This window comes from Mesocricetus auratus, unplaced genomic scaffold, assembly GCF_017639785.1.
Source record: "Mesocricetus auratus isolate SY011 unplaced genomic scaffold, BCM_Maur_2.0 Super-Scaffold_100010, whole genome shotgun sequence".
Classification (NCBI taxonomy): domain Eukaryota; kingdom Metazoa; phylum Chordata; class Mammalia; order Rodentia; family Cricetidae; genus Mesocricetus; species Mesocricetus auratus.
In genome coordinates this window covers 19296135-19312191 of record NW_024429194.1, presented here as the reverse complement: position 1 = coordinate 19312191, position 16057 = coordinate 19296135, and the positions used below count along the sequence as shown (strand labels likewise).

Genomic DNA, 16057 nt, shown 5'->3' with positions numbered 1-16057 from the left:
AACAAGTGTTGTCCTATGGTAGTACCACCATACATAGTTTCCATAAGACAAACTCAAAATGTTCTCCCTAGAGCCTCCTGCAATCAAGGACATGGGGACCCGATCCAAAAAAGGACATCAGAGGAAAACTTTATAAGGCTTCCAACCCATGAGGTGCCAACACATTGTTCTTAGCTTAGCGACAGGTGTGTGTGTGCTTTCCAAACACTGAGCTCCACCCTTCCTGGATCTCCTAAGCAAAGCAAAGTGAGCTTGGGGACCAGAAATCCTCCAAGATGTGCCTTTTCAGGACGCAGATCCCGACCGAGTGTGGGACAGAGTTCCTGACCCTCCATACTGCTTCCCCTACACATCTAGCCAGGGTCTACCCTCAGCTCCGCCACTGATGGCCAGCCATGCTGTCCCAGCACCAGTCTGGACCCTTCTCCTGCCTCATCCTGGCAGCATCCTAAGCAACAAGAGTTCAGACTCCTCCCAGGCTCAGCGAGCTCCCCAGCCCTTTTCCTCCTCGTAGCATCATTGGCGTTTGTCTAAGAAACCAAGTGACTCTCATGAAAAACAAGCATCATGTGAGGAGAAACAGCCTCAGCCTGGGCTGGGGGATGCATGTCATCAGTGTGCAGAAGCCTCTGGATTTGGTACTGATGTGTGCTGATATTGCTGAATAGACACTGACACTGAGCAGCCTCTGAGAAAGTATAACAACAAACACGTATGAAGATTCCTTGATGAAACTCATGACTTCATTATGCTAACCTCAAAAATTGATAATTAAAATTTAATTTTTAAAAAAAGAATTTGAACTATGAGGGAGACAAAGAGGTGGCTTCTCCTTTGGCTTTTCCTTCACGCTCTGGAGTTAAGTGCCCAGGGGCTTTGATTTCTACTCCAGGAGGTAAGGGGGTGAGCCCTCAGCTGAGGGTCACGCTGCTCATCGGCTCCAAGAATAGACCTTGAGTGATCCCTGCCCCGTAAGACACTGGCTTTAAGAAGAGAACTCAGAATGAATGAGCCTCAGTCACCCGTCTAATAAGAACTTCTTGTTCTGCTCTTAGAAACCAGACATCACGTGCTGGGGGGGGGGCTCCTGAAGAATGCATTGATTGGCTCCTTGTGGCACTGTGGGGGCAGGGGGGGGCTCCTGAAGAATGCATTGATTGGCTCCTTGTGGCACTGTCTTGCTCCCACCAACCAAGGTACCCTTTAAACACATTCCTCATGGTCACCACCGTGCTGGGGATTGGGAACGTTGAGGGTGAGTGAGAACATGTTGAGAAATGATCTTTCACATGTTTGAAGAAACTGAATGTTTGGGGGCAGGGCCTATTCAGATTGACAATGGTGGGCTCTGGAAATTCACTTTGGTAACATCTGCCTGGGCAGGGTCACTTGTCTTTATTAACCTGCTTTTACACACTTTTCTCCTTGCTGTGGAAAAAATATCTGACAAAAGCCACTAGAGGAATGGTTTGGCTTCGCTCTCAGTGTGAGGACGCAGTCCATGGTGGTGGGGGAAGAGGCGGCAGCCGTAGCTGTGGCAGCAGGAGTGAGAGGCGGCTGGTCACAGAGCACCCACAGTCAGGAAGCAGAGACCAATGCTGACACGGAGCTCGCCTTCTCCTTTTGACTCAGTCAGGACTCCATCACATGGGATGGTGCTCCCACATTCGGAGTGGGTCTTCCTTCCTGCATTAAATCTATCTAGAAAAGCACTCAGACTCACCCAGAGGCATGTCCCCTCGGATCCCAAATCCAGTCAGACTGACAATATGATTAATCATCACAGACTTTTTTGTTGCTGGTTTTGAATTTTTTTTGTGAGATATGCATATCTCACTATGTAGCCCAGGCTAACCTCCAACCAGAGATCCTCCTGCCTCAGCAACTGAGTGCTGAGGCTATGGGCCATAATTAACCTCTGTGTGGCCAAATTAAAGTACTTCTGTGGCACAGAAACAGTTCTTCTCAAATATGCATGCTGATTGCCTCTGACTGTTTGGTGGCTCTGAAGGGAGATGTATTTCAGAATTTGAAAGCAAGATGAAGACTTCCAGGTGGTTGGCAGGTCCCCTGTGAGAGCACCTGAATTGTCCCCCTCTCTATTATTTCCAAGGAAATAGATCAACTCCTCAAGGAAGATTTTCCAGGGTCCCCAGTGCTAGTCAACTCTGTCACATAAACAGGTCTTTCTGACATCTAAACACGGTCCTCTCAAGAACCATTTCTGGAGCCAGCTGGACTAGGGGTCATCCATTGGCTTTCCTGCATGACCTGCTGCAAACAGTGAGGAGTAGAGAAAGAACCTACATGCCGGGAACAGAGTCACTGTCCCCATGGAGATTGACAGCAGCATGACCACACTGACCATTAGGAAGCTTCAGAAGGATGGAAGTAGGGAGTGGCCAGCAAAGGAGTGCAGCCCACTGTGTGGTCAGAGAAGCCTCCTGCTGATCACTGTGTGGTCAGAGAAGCCTCCTGCTGATCACTGTGTGGTCAGAGAAGCCTCCTGCTGATCACTGTGTGGTCAGAGAAGCCTCCTGCTGATCACAGGCGGAGCTGTGCCATGTTCTCAGTGAAGATGCATGAGGGAGGCTCCTCCATTGCCGGAGCTAGTTTTATACCCAGGTGCAGTGTCACATTGATAGGACCGGTGAGAACCATGTGACACCTCTACAAAAAGTCAGTGTGACAGCCTGTCTTTCTCTGCTCAGCTATGCTGTCACCATCGCTGGTTTGCCTCACCCACTGCCTACCCAACAGAACATGCAGACTGAATCTGTTAGTGACCACTAAATGGAGACCCTCCCCGGCAGTACTACCACCCACGGGAGTCTGGGGACTCGCTGTACTAGTCCACTCTAACGTGGACACAAACTTCCTGAGGAACTTGCTAAAACACAGCTTTCTAGTCTGCAGGACTGGGCAGAGCTTGGGAATCTTCGTCCTAATCAACTTCTAAAGCAGGTTTTTCAGCCAGTATGGGCCACACTTAGAGTAATGTCACCAGGTTTATTCCTTTTGTCTCCCTGGGGGCCTTGCATGAATATTCCTGGAGCAAGCACATTTGGCATCATGCTAGTATGACATTCCTAGGGGTCCTTTTTATGCCATGGGACACCCCTAAGCAAGCAGGCCCCACCCCAGAAGACCATAAATGTTTCAGATGATGAGGAATCATCTCACCTTTCCATGGTGCTTGTTACTTTCCTCGTTGTTATGACAAAAGCATCTTAAGGGAGGAAGAATTGACTTTTGGCTCACAGAGCACACAGTTCATCACGTGACTAATATGGTGGCGGAAGCAGGTGGTCCACAGCCACGACGCTGTATGAACGCTAGCACTTAGCTCTCTTTCTCATTTCTCCTTTGCCTTCAGGGAGGGACCCCACCTCAGGGGGTGATGCTGCCCACATTCAGGGTGGATCTCTCCTCCTCACCTGAACCTCTTGTAGATAGACCCAGAGGTGCATCTTCTAGATGACTTTAAACCCAGTCACACTGACAGTGGAGATTAGACATGGAGGGTGGGTCTCTGAAGCTCCCTGCTCTCTGAGACCAGCATTGTCAGCTCTGAAGGTCATAAGCCGTGGCCCCAGGGACTCAGAGCTGGGCTAGACTTCCATATGTGCTCCCCTCCTCTGAGAAAATGCAGTGGGGAACCATTGGCACCCCAACAGTGGGGACAACTGTCTATGCCCCAGGGGCAAGAACTAATTCCCTTACACATCTATGTACTTCCATTCATTTAACTGTGTGAAATTTAACAAAGGGCCCTAGTTCTCAGACAGGTATTCATCCATTTAAAAGACCATTTGGCCCAGTGCACAGATATCCTGAGGGATCCATGCGTGTTTTTATGATCTGCCTTACACTCTGTGGTTTATTCAGTGTCCATGGGGCCTCCTGGAGTTGATTGATTGTGATCCCGTGACTTTCCAGGTGTGGCCTGGATGAGGTGTGGAGATGGGGAAAAAGCTGGATCTTTCCAAACTCACAGATGAAGAGGCCAAGCACGTGTGGGCAGTGGTTCAGCGGGACTTCGACCTAAGGAGGAGAGAAGAAGAAAGACTTGAGTAAGTGTCTCCCTGAGCTGTGGAGATCAGGTCTTCTGATGTCCCAAGCAGCTGTCATGTCAGGTACCCTGGGTGGGGGCATGGCCAGAGCTACAGGGTGAGAAGAATGGGTGGGAAGCCATGATCTGGGAACTGTCTCCTCTTTGGAGCTTGGAGTTTTCCATCATGAAAGTGAGGCTTTCTGTTCTCTGAAAAGCTCCTTTCAGCTTGACTCCCAGCCTAGGTTCTGTCTCATGAGCCACGCGGTCCCGAGGCCCCACCTTGAAGGTGGGGAGTATGACATGGCCCTGAATCACTTGGACACTGGGATTTGGTAGAGGCTGGCTTCCGTCCTGTTCAGCACCCCTTTTCCTGTGTGACCCCAGCTTGTACACCTCGATTCTCCCTACCACCCGAGCTGAAATTCACCTCATTGCCTATGCCTCCCTCTTCCTCACTTCTGCCTCTGCCCACTAGGAAAGGTTATTAGTCTGCATGAACTATTCCCTTCCCTGTCCTTCGTGGTCAGCTTGTTGAGACGTTGGGAGAAGACCCTGAGCAAAGACGGAACAGAAGCAAAGGAAGGCAAAACACAGAGGCTCTAGGGAGTGGCATGTAGAGGTCTTGGGGTTGGGGGACACGGCTCATCTGACTCCAGTATTTTAAGTGGGGAGGAAAGACCGTTACCGGAGATTCCTGGGGTGGGAACTCAGATAAAGCCCAGAGAAAAGGCTGTCAGGCAAGGAGGAGCCTCTGGGTCCCAAAACAGAGCAGAGTCCAGGACAAATCACCAAAGACAAGCCCAGCTCAAGGCCAGCACACAGTAACACATGGTCTAGCATTATGGAAAGGGACAATCAGCGCCATCTCTCCAAGTCACCTCCTCTCTCCTCCCTGCCTTCCTCTCCTGTCACCCCTGATTTCTGGAATCAGCTCCATCTTGAACCAGTTCCCTCGCCACCACCCCGCTTGGCCTGGAGCCAAGCCTGTCTCTAGCACAGACCTGATGACGGGCACGGCAGCCTGGATCCACTTTCCAAGCAACTGACATCCGAAGTTGCCACTAACTCTCTTTCCACCCGAGAGCAGAACTGGTGCTGCACCCCTTCTCCAGAGCAGACCTGGCTCAGACCAGGCGCCCTGGTTTTAAATGAGTGTCAGCTTCTACCTTCATTCACGTTGACATGCAACGGAAGGAGACTTCATTTTGCAGAGAACCAAGTACAGGAGTGCCAGGCAGGCACCATCTTCCTGGGGACCTGGAAGAGGTCAGGTCCAACCTCCACCCCAAGTTTAGTGAAATTCCAGGTGTTTTTGTATGTGGCGTGATCACTGCCTTCTAACATCTGGCTTTCCTTGATCCATGCCCCAAAGGTTGCTTCTAAATAGTCTTTGGATAGGAAGCACCTTGCAAGGACCTCCCCAGCTGGTCCCTGCCTTTTGCACAGGGTAAACCAGTGGGGGTAGATGTACCTGGCCAAGGATGCTGTGTCTCGCAGTAGCCATGGGACTCGGGAGTGGGTATTTTTAAAGTCCCAACTGCCTACCAGGTGGAAAGAGGTTGTGCACAATGCTCAAATCACAGATGACTGGAAAAGGGGAGTGATGGAAAGTCAGCTGCAAAATCCCTGAGACCTGAGAGGCACACTGGCTTTCACTGTGCAAACACAGTTAATACCATGGCAACAGACCTGGGGGACAGTCCCACTGCAGAGGGTTGACAAAAGGGTGTCTCGTGGTTCTTCTTGAGGTTGTAGTTCAGGCCTGTGTTTGCTGCCCTGGGAAGTCTATGGCTAAAGGGTAGCCCTGCTTTCCCGAGACTAGCTTCTTCGTAAGTCCAGCCTGACCCCAGGAAGGCAGGGTACAGGGTATAGGTCCTGAGGCAGGTTGGGAGGAGCACAGTGAGGTCACAACAGGATGACTAGGCTCTGCTCACAATGGGTGGAGCTGAAAAGGAAATATTGAAACAGGCACAAAATCAAAACCAGTTCTTGGTGGCACAATTGGCCCAGCAAAATGAGCTGACTGAAATGAGAATCCCATTCCTTTCATCCCAGTGCTCTCTCCAGCAGTGTCTGCCATGAAGCTGCTGTGGCCTGGAATCCTTTCTTGCAGTTCACAGGCACAACAGCATACCTGTGAGGTCTACTGTGATACCTCATCATACTCCTACTGGTCAGTGCTTGGGTGTGAGTACAGGTCACCCTTCAGGGTAGAGGGACCCATGAGCAGTGTTCTTCCCTGCTTGGTCATGGGATAAAATACCCACCACTGGCTGGCGTCAGGTGCTTTTGTGAACAATCTGTCAACCGCTCAAAGAACAAATTCACCCTGCACTATTTAAAAGTCTGCATACCAGAGTGTGTTTGCAAACCTCACCCTGATGCCTTCCACTGAAGAAGAGAGAAAAGCCCAGGCCTGATGAAGTCACCACATTGACCTCCCAAAGGCAGGTGACAGAAGCCACCCCCCACATGTGGCTATTTGAATTCACTGAGCTTAAATGACAGACTGTAAGTCATCTGTCTCACTAGCCACTCTTCAGGTGTCCCCAAGCCATGAGCGCATGCTGTGGTGGCCATCGTTCCAGCCCCCAAAATGGTAAATGTAACAATGAGGTTCACGGCAGATTTCTTGGCATCCATTAAAAAAAATGTAAAAATAAACTTATACCTGACACCATTGAGCAGGAAAAGCAAGTTATGGAAGTGCAGTTTTATCTTTGAATGTAATGTATAGAGTAATAATGGCTTAGCACTCACAGAGCCCTTCTCGGGAGATTGTGGTGTGTTGATACCTAGCCTCTCCCTCTCTGACTCTTTTGCTGGTGCTGTCCAGACTTGTTATATATTCACCTTGGGGGCTCCAGGGCCCTTCTTCTGATGCATTCACTGGCCTATGGCCTTGTCCAGCCTTAAGTGGTTTGGTTTATTGTTTTGTTTGGGGGAGGGGCGGAAGGGGTGTTGTTTTGTTGGTTTTTTTGTTTTGTTTTGTAGTGCTGAGGACTGGCCCCAGAGACTTACTCAGGCTACTCTACCACTGAAACACAAATCTAACCACGCCCAAGGTCAAACACCCAACCTACAGTGGAGTGAAAGTTGTACAGACAATTTCCCAGTACAGCAGCCGTTTGCCTGCTTTCATGGCTATGAGTGCTTATGGGATTAACTTTTTGTTTGATTTTATTCTATATTTCTTACGTTTGTATGTATATGAGTGTTTCATATGCATGTGTATGTGCACCGTCTGTGTGCAGTACCCATAGAGGCCAGAAGAGGGCATTAAATCTCCTGGATCTGGAGTTGTAGACAGTTGTGAGCTGCCATGTGGGTGCTGAGAACCAAACCCAGGTCCTCTGCAAGTGCTCTTAATCACTAGGCTATTTCTCCAGCCCCTCTTTTATTTGGAACTTAAGTAGCACCTATGGCCAGTGGTCAGTGGGTGTCACAGTAGGCCTGGACAGCAAGTCAAGACCTTTCTAAACTGTTGACTCAATGAACCTGTTCAGCCCTCAGACTGGACATCCAGCTCATAATGCATCTCCCCCAAGACCTCATTCCCTTCTCAGTTGCTAAATAAAGTCAAGCTGCCAGAAGGCATTCTTGTTCCTCTCCCTTCTCATTCATGTATCCACAAGCCCATTAAAATATGTCGCCAGCACAACATCAGTTTACCGCCTTCAATGCTAGCCCCAAGTCAGGCCACACCAACTCCACACCAACTGAGGGAGATTCCGCCCACTTGTTCTTTTTTCTGCCACTTCTGCCCTCTTGGCCATCCTCCCCACAGGCCCCAGTGTCCTGATTTAAAACCAGGATGCAAGTCATGTCACATTCTTATTCTCTAAAGAACATTCCATTGGGCTTAATGATGCAACTACCTTCTCACTGTGGCTAATGGGCCTCACCCCTGCCCACCGTGAGGTCCCACGGCCTCAATGACAACAGCTGAGTGCCTTGCTCGCTAACCTCTTGTGTCCTTACTGCACAAGCTTGCTTTGTGTCGCCAGTGTCTGGCACGGTCACTAGTGGGCTCTGCAGCCAGCAGAGTTGCACTGTGACACTTGAGCTCCATCTGTGTGACCCTGTGATGTGGTTGCTGTTGTCCTGATTTGCAGAGGGGGAGGCTGACAAAGAGACAAGTCCCCCAGGTGTGAAGAATGCCCCATGAGTGCTACTTAGGAATGTCAGGAGGGGACAACCAGCTGTGCAGTTTTATATTATTGTTATCCTCAATGATTTTGCCCACGTGATCTTTACTCCAGCTAGAATAATTTACAGCAATGTCATTCAAAGTAGTCCACAGTATCAGTGTCCAACCTATTCAGGCTTCTCCATCTACCTTCAAATAAGGTCCAGACTTTGCATTTGGTAGCTAGTTTTCTCCTTCTTCCTCCTCTATCTCCTCCTTTGTCCCTCCTTCTCTCTCCCTCCATTCCTCCTCTTCCTCCCCTGACCCCTCTGCACCTCTTCCCCATTGTCTTATTTCTGAGGGAGGGTCTCACTGTGTAGCTCCTCTTCCTCCCCTGACCCCTCTGCACCTCTTCCCCATTCTCTTATTTCTGAGGGAGGGTCTCACTGTGTAGCTCAGGATCCTCTTGCCTCAGCTTCCTCAGTGCTGGCATCCATCTACCCAAGGAGTCTGGGATGTTATGGTGGAAGTTCCACTCAAGCCCCCTCCCCTATCTCTCTCCAAACCCTGCTGCATCTCAAAAAGCCCACCAAATGATGACCCCTCCCCCAGAGATGCTCAAGACCACTCCCACTGGGTATTTAAACTGCCCCCCAGAGAACAGACTCATGGTTTTTCCAGTCTTCCTTTCCTGTCTCCTTACTGGGTGGTGGGGAGGGACTGGAAGGCCATCTGGGAGCATTGTATCCATTAAACTCGGACTTTTTCTAATTCAGTTTGATTTGATCTGATTAGGATTGCTTTATTGGTGGAGAGACTTATTGGGGTCTAGAAACTTTTCATCTGGTGTCCAGCTCAGTTTCTATCTTTTCAGTCATGTTTAGTCTGCAATATACACATACACACACACACACACACACACACACACACACACACACACACATGCACACTGCTCCCTAGCTCTCTCGTCTCTCTCTCCCCTTTGAAGCTTGTCATAGAAGGAGCTGGCTGCTTAATTCTGTCATCTTCCACAATCTGAAGTTTCCTAGCTAACACTGACCTTTGGATCAAGGTTCCTTTATCCTGTTTTCCCGAGTTGAGAGAGAATTCCAGAGAAGTTTCTCTTAGTCTCTTATCATCATCCATGCATTCCATATTCACATGTGTCACCTGGGGCTTTAAAAAAGCTTTAAGTACAGAAAATATAATCATGTTATTATTTTTATGCTATACAAACACAGCTTTGCCAAAGCAAACCTTGGCAGGAACACCCAGTTAAGCCTCCACTTGTTAGCGCCTCCCTCCTGGGACATCCCATCCTGGAACTCAGTGACCTGGGACTATGTACAAAGAAGGCAACCTCAGTGAGGAATGAGAGCCTACACCCTGATCTTGCCTGAATATTTAAAGTCCTCAGCATCTCTCCCTCCATGTGTAAGGGTCCAGTGCTCAGCTGAGGCTGTGGTGGAAATCACTGGGTGGTTCTAAAACCCAGGAAGAGAGCAGCTGATGCATTGCCAGCCTCAGTGACTCATGTCCTTGGGAAGGGAGGGACTGAAGTAAGCTTAAATGGCACATCCTGTCCCAAGGACGCAGCCCACTAACCAAATATTAGACCTGTTAACCTTCCCAAAGGCAAATAGGTGGTAGTGTGGAGTTCTGATCTCTGCAAATACACAGGAATTCCTGAAGTAATTTAAGAGAGACCTGCAGTGTGAGACACAGGCACACACCCCAGCTCATTTGAAAGTCAGCAGCCCCGTAACCAGGATGGTCTCCAGCCACAGAAAGCTTGAGTTACTGGTCTGTGCCACTACACCCAGTTAAAGGAGTTGACTTGTTTTGTTGTTGTTTGTTTGCTTGGGTTTTTTGTTTGTTTGTTTGTTTTGGATAATTCTGGGCATTAATTTTGGTAACTCCTTGTGTCTTGTGGGTTGGTTGTGATGTGGGCTCTCAAACCTTATTGATGAGCTTTTCATTCTGATGTCTAATCTGTCTTTCTCTTGGAGAGAACCTACTGCCTGTGTGTAATTTTTGAAACTGAACTTTTGAAAAACATGGCTTCCCTGAGTTGTTCAGACCTTCAAATGGTACCACGTCCATTCAACAGAAGGAAACTGAGTCACAGTTTCCTCCTTTCAGATAACTCTAGTTTGTGTTAATTTGACACAAAATTAGCTAGCACAATTAACCCCTTGTCAACTTAACATAACACTGTTAAGCCATAACCTTTCCTTTCCTGTTTTTCCCCAAGATCACACACTAATGTCAACATTACAATATAAACATTCCAAATTTTAAAAGTCTTCAAAAATTCAGACACTTTTTTAAAAAAATGTGTCTCTTTGAAATAGCCAGTCTCTTTCAAGATCCAGTCTTTTAAAAGTCTCTCAACCATGGGCTCCCGAGTAATCAAAAATACTTTCTTACTTCCAGAAGGAATAGCCAGGACACAGTCACAATCTGAATGAAGTAAAACCAAATCCAAAAAGTTGTTTGGGATTCACTTACGATCTCCTGGACTACTCCATGGAGCTTGGGTCGATTCTCCGGCTCCCCACTCCACTCCCCCACCCCCACCCCCACTCCCACCCCGCCCCACCTCCGCAGCACACAAGGTACATCTTCCAGGCTCTGGCTGGTCCACAGCTGCTGCTGTTCTTGGTGTTCATCCCATGGTACTGGCATCTCCAAAACTCTGGGGACTCTGCTACAACTGGTCTGAACTTTCACCAATAGCCTCCCCTGGGCTCTCTTCATGGTTCAAAGCCTCAATTTCCCTGCATAACCCCTTCAGTCCAGGGCCTTCAACGGCTACCGAGGCCACACTGTCACCAATGGCTTCCCCTGGCCTCTCACAGTGTCAAGCCTCAGCTGTTCTCCATGATCCCTTTATGCCTTCAAAACCAGTACCACCTGGGTTTGCTAGCACTCCCAAGTTCAGCTGCCAGTGCACAACCTTGGCTGTGTCTGAAAACAGCTTCTGTGTGCTGAGTCTCAGGAACTACTTCCAGATTTCACCACAACGACGCTGCCTCTTCTTAAATCACTGTTAATTTATCAGATCTAGCTGACAGGCATCAAGTATCCCAGTAACACAAAGGTTTCACTTTAATAGTTCTGATATCATGTTAATCACAGCTGACTCTTGAGCCCCAGCTAACCAGAACTCCGAAGTCTTTTTATTTTTAAGATTTATTTATTTATTACATATACACTGTTCTGCCTACATGCCAGAAGAGGGCACCAGATTGAATTGTAGATGGTTGTGAGCCACCATGTGGTTGCTGGGAATTGAACTCAGGACCTCTGGAAGAGAGTCAGTGCTCTTAACCTCTGAGCCATCTTTCCAGCCCCCAGAACTACGAAGTCTTAATTCAAAATAACTAATGTTAGTCTTTAAACTTCCCTCTGAAACTTCATAAGCCAGGCCTCCATCTTTCTCATTTCCCTCTTTAAACTTCCCTCTGAAACTTCATAAGCCAGGCCTCCATCTTTCTCATTTCCCTCAATATTCTTACCTCCCAAGCTCCTTCAGAGCATCTCACTGAGCTCTCAAGACTCAATGGCCTTTCTAATCCAAGCTCTCCCACAGTCCTCCCCGAACACGTTCATGTATGTCACAGCAGCCTGTATTAGGGCGACTATTGCTGGGATGAAACCATGACCAAAGATTCTTGGGGAGGAAAGGGTCTATTTGGCTTACACTTCCATATCACTGCTCATCATTGAAGGAAGGTAGGACTGGAACTCACGCAGGGCAGATTTCTGGAGGCAGGAGCTGATGCAGAAACCATGGCGAGGTGCTGCTTACTGACTTGCTCCCCAAGGCTTGCTCAGCCTGCTTTCTTATAGAAGCCAGGACCACCAGCCCAAGGGGTAGCACCACTCACAATGGGCTAGACCCTCCCCCCACCAATCGCTAATTAAGAAAACGTTCTACAGATCTTACAGAGGAATTTTCTCAATTAAGGTTCCCTCCTTTGAGATAACTCAAGGATGTGTCAAGTTGATACAAAACTAGCCAGCACAATGCTAGTCACTCTTGCTCAGAAATCATGTATCATTCCAATGTCTGAAATGGTGGATACTGTGACACTTCCCATACATGCATACCCAAGACACAGCTGAACTTATAGACTAGGTACAAGAAGAGTGACAGCACAGCTAAAAATAGAATAGAGTGGTTATAAAAATACATCACGAGAACTGTGAAAATTAAATACAAAAAAAATCAGGAATCAGTGATCCAATGACCTCAACAAAGAGCTCTCAGAAGAACTACAAATACAGTAGATACTTGGAAAGGGTGATCGGCATCCATGGGCATCAGGGAAATGCATATGAAAAGCTCGCCCCAGTCAGAATGGCTACCATTGAGAAGACAACAACTGACAACAAGCACTGGCAAGGATGTGGAAAAGAGAAACGCTTATTCACTGCTGTCATAAATATAGACTAGCTCCAGCCACAATGCATGTCAATATGGAGGTTCTTGAAGATAGAACTCAGCTGTGCCAGGCCTGGGCACACATCCAAAGTGTTCTAAGTCAGCCCAACACGGAGATGCTTGCATAGCTGTGCTTATTGCTGAAGTATTTAAAATACCCAGAAAGTGGAACCAGTCTAGATGTCCATCAACAGATGAACCAATACAGAAAATGTCATATATGTACGCAATGGGATTTTACATGGCCATGAAGAAAATTGTAATCATGTCGTCTGTAGGAATAGGGATGCAACCATAAATTCTTATGGTAAAAGAAAGAAGCTAGGCTCAGAAAGACAAGTGTTTATATTTTTATTCTTCTGCTCGTGTTTACACCTATGTGTTTATAGGTCACAAAACTAGGAAGAGGATCATGAAAAGGGAGGAAGAAATAGACTTTTATTTGTTTGTGTTTTTTTTTGTTTGGTTTTTGGGTTTTATTTGGAGTGGGGGACAGGGTCTCTCTATGAAGCCCTGACTGTCCTGGAACTCTGTGTAAACCATGCTGGCCTCAAACTCATAAAGATCTGCCTGCCTCTGCCTCCCAAGTGGAATTAAAGGTGCGCACCACTATACCCACCCTGTAGGAGGAGGGAGGTGGGGAATAGAGAGGGTAATGGATTTCATGTGAAAGGAAAGCTTAAGCAGGCACTAAGAAAAGGAACCAGTTTGGAGGGGTAATGGGGAGGGAGACAGTATAATGACACATGGTGTGAAGATGCCATGTGAAGCCAAATGCTTTGTAGTCTAACTTTAAAATGTATAAAAAGCTGTAATATTTAAAATTATATGACTTTTCTCTCTCTGTCTCTGTATCTCTATCTCTGTCTCTGTGTCTCTGTGTCTCTCTGTCTGTCTCCTCTGTCTCTCTCTCTCTTTCCTGTTAGCCAGTTCCAGACCAGTTGTAATCTCCCAGCACCCCTCACCCCTCCGCACGCTGGGGTGTCCCTGCGGAAATTGAAAACTTGAAAGTCCTCAGGAGACAGTCGACCCAGAGTCTTGCTAATTTTTCTCACTCAGGACAGATTACTGTTACCCCATCTAAAACTAAAAACATTATGTTTGGCAGGTATTCTGAGAAACTCAGGACAAAGGGATTCATTAGGATCCAGGGTCCGTTTTCCAGTCAGTTGCAGCTGGCTCCCCTTGGCAGGCTTGCCAGGAAGCTGTGTTGTTTGAAACTGGATGGTCTTGAAGAACAGGTTTCTCCTGGGACTTCCCTGGTGCAGGGTGATTTCTCTCTGGAGACACTCTAAGCCAAGCACCTAGGTCAGGCTCTGCAGGAACAACCCTGGGCCTCAGCTTGGTGCATGCTGGAAGATATCCAAAACCACTGACTGAGGAAATGTCACCTGGCCTTCCTCGGGATTCTCTGACCCAAAAGAGAGGGCACAGAGTACAATAGTAAATGCCAAAGCAATGATTAAGAGCAGTGCCATTTCTGTGAAAAATCATAGGTTTCTACTCTAGCCTACCAAAATTTATGTAATTAAGCCTGACCTATTTGTCCCCTCCGGGAAGAGGGCTGGCATTCTGCGGATGGTCACAATGTCCGAGTTTGGGCCACTGTCTTCTGCCCTGTGTGTCTGTCTGTCTGTCTGTCTGTGTATCGTCTCACTGTGTGCACTCACACACCTCACTGTAGAAACAAAATGTTTTCCCCAGGGAACTGAAGGGAAAGATACAAAAAGAGAGCTCCAAGAGGGAGTTGCTGTCCGACACAGCCCACCTGAATGAGACCCACTGTGCCCGCTGCCTGCAGCCCTACCGGCTCCTCGTGAACAGCCGAAGGCGGTGTCTGGAGTGTGGCCTCTTTGTCTGCAAAAGCTGCAGCCATGTCCACCCAGAAGAGCAGGGCTGGCTCTGCGATCCGTGCCACTTGGCCAGGTGAGCCCGGAGGCAGAGCGTCCCTCGTGGCGTCTAAGCCTGGCGTGTCCCTTTGGTGGCGCTGGCCGCGGGAGGGGCCTCAGACTTGCACACATCTCCCCGCAGAGTCGTGAGGATTGGCTCGCTGGAGTGGTACTACCAACACGTGAGAGCTCGTTTTAAGCGCTTCGGAAGTGCCAAAGTGATCCGGTCTCTCTGTGGGCGGCTGCAGGGTGGAGGTAAGGGGAGGGCGGACCTGGAGCTGTTCCGGGCTTGCTTTAATGTTGAAGAACCCCGTTAGGAGTGTGGTTGGTTGGCATAGACAGACCTCTGGAGCCCTCGGTCGAGTTCCAGCCCCCTGGGATTTCCAGCTTGCTATAAACATCCCCAATATTTGAAGTCATTGTTTTTTGTGGGGTTTTTCCCCCCAAAATTTACACCACGTTGAGGACTTGTAGCCAGGGAGCTGTCAATCACTTAGAAGTTGACAGTTACATGTTAGCCGTATTCCTGCCTTCCATAACTTGCCTTTCTCAAAACTGTCTCCATGAGGGCCAGGAGGTGGCGCTGTGGGACAACAACAAAAAACAACAACATAGAGGTTTTTCCTTGCAAGGAGTCACAGCAACCCAGCTGAGACAGCTCTCAGCCCCACACCACTCCACCCCTGTAATCCTAAAACTTTATTCTCCCCTGCTGGACTCCAGGAAACAAAGCAAGTCAAGACCCAATGCAAGGAAGGAGATGGAATTTTCTTAGACTATTTTATTAAAAATAACCGTGTGTGTGTGTGTGTGTGTGTGTGTGTGTGTGTGTGTGTGTGAGAGAGAGAGAGAGAGAGAGACAGAGAGAGAGAGAGACAGAGAGAGAGAGAGAGAGAGAGAGAGAGAGAGAGAGAGAGAGAGAGAGAGAGAGAAATGCACATATAAGTGCAGGTCCGTAGATCCTAGAGACCATTTGAGCACTTGTGTGACATGACTAATGAGACAGGTGACCAGTGTAGCTGGGACCTGTGTCCTCAGTGTACAGAGATGACAGAAGTCATATCTGAAAGGATCCCGAAGGTTGGGGGAGAGGGGGCTTAGCTTTTGATGTCACCCCAGGAAGTCAGCTGATTTCTCCACAGCCTGTATGCTTGCTTCTGCTGACACAGACCCCTCCCATTCTGCCTCCCTGCAAAGGCAGCTCTGCCCACCATGCTCCCTACAGGCTCCGACCGAGCAGGCATGGGTAAGAGAGGGAAGGAGAGAAATCAAACTGAGTCTCCCAGGCCCGTGATCCAGGCAGGAGCCCAGCAGGACAAGGCAGGAAGCAGGTCCCCTGTGTCCCTCCAGCACTTTCCCAGGTGCTTGTTCATAGGCAGCAGAGCCACAGGCAGGATGAGGGATCAAGGTGTGTGTAAACTGACCAAGGCCGCTGTGAATTAGGACACACCCTGAGGAACCAGAGCCATCTGAGGCCTGGGTCACCTTAGAACAGTTCCCTACTGTGGACATGACAAAGAAACCCACGCAGGCTT

General features: G+C 48.5%; 1 protein-coding gene and 1 long non-coding RNA gene across 4 annotated transcripts in view; one reads left to right on the top strand and one right to left on the bottom strand.

Annotated features, from left to right (window-relative positions):
- Window positions 1-1372: 1372 nt before the first annotated feature.
- LOC110343133 lies at window positions 1373-14571 on the bottom strand. Of its 2 annotated transcripts, none has more exons than XR_005879812.1 (4): window positions 14441-14571; window positions 9244-9370; window positions 5744-5999; window positions 1373-4044 (listed from the first exon to the last, which is right to left on the bottom strand). It is a non-coding gene; the product is annotated as an uncharacterized LOC110343133 (long non-coding RNA). The 2 variants fall into 2 exon arrangements; XR_002385328.2 differs by lacking the exon at window positions 14441-14571 and adding an exon at window positions 10695-10727.
- Window positions 3941-16057, top strand: part of Mlph (melanophilin) — a 36075-nt gene continuing 23958 nt past the window's right edge. For both annotated transcript variants that reach the window (XM_021234181.2, XM_021234180.2), the window contains exons 1-3: window positions 3941-4073; window positions 14338-14559; window positions 14665-14777. In XM_021234181.2, the coding sequence (XP_021089840.1) occupies window positions 3964-4073; window positions 14338-14559; window positions 14665-14777 (445 nt within the window). In that variant the 5' untranslated portion in view covers window positions 3941-3963. The remainder of the gene's footprint in view (window positions 4074-14337; window positions 14560-14664; window positions 14778-16057) is intronic.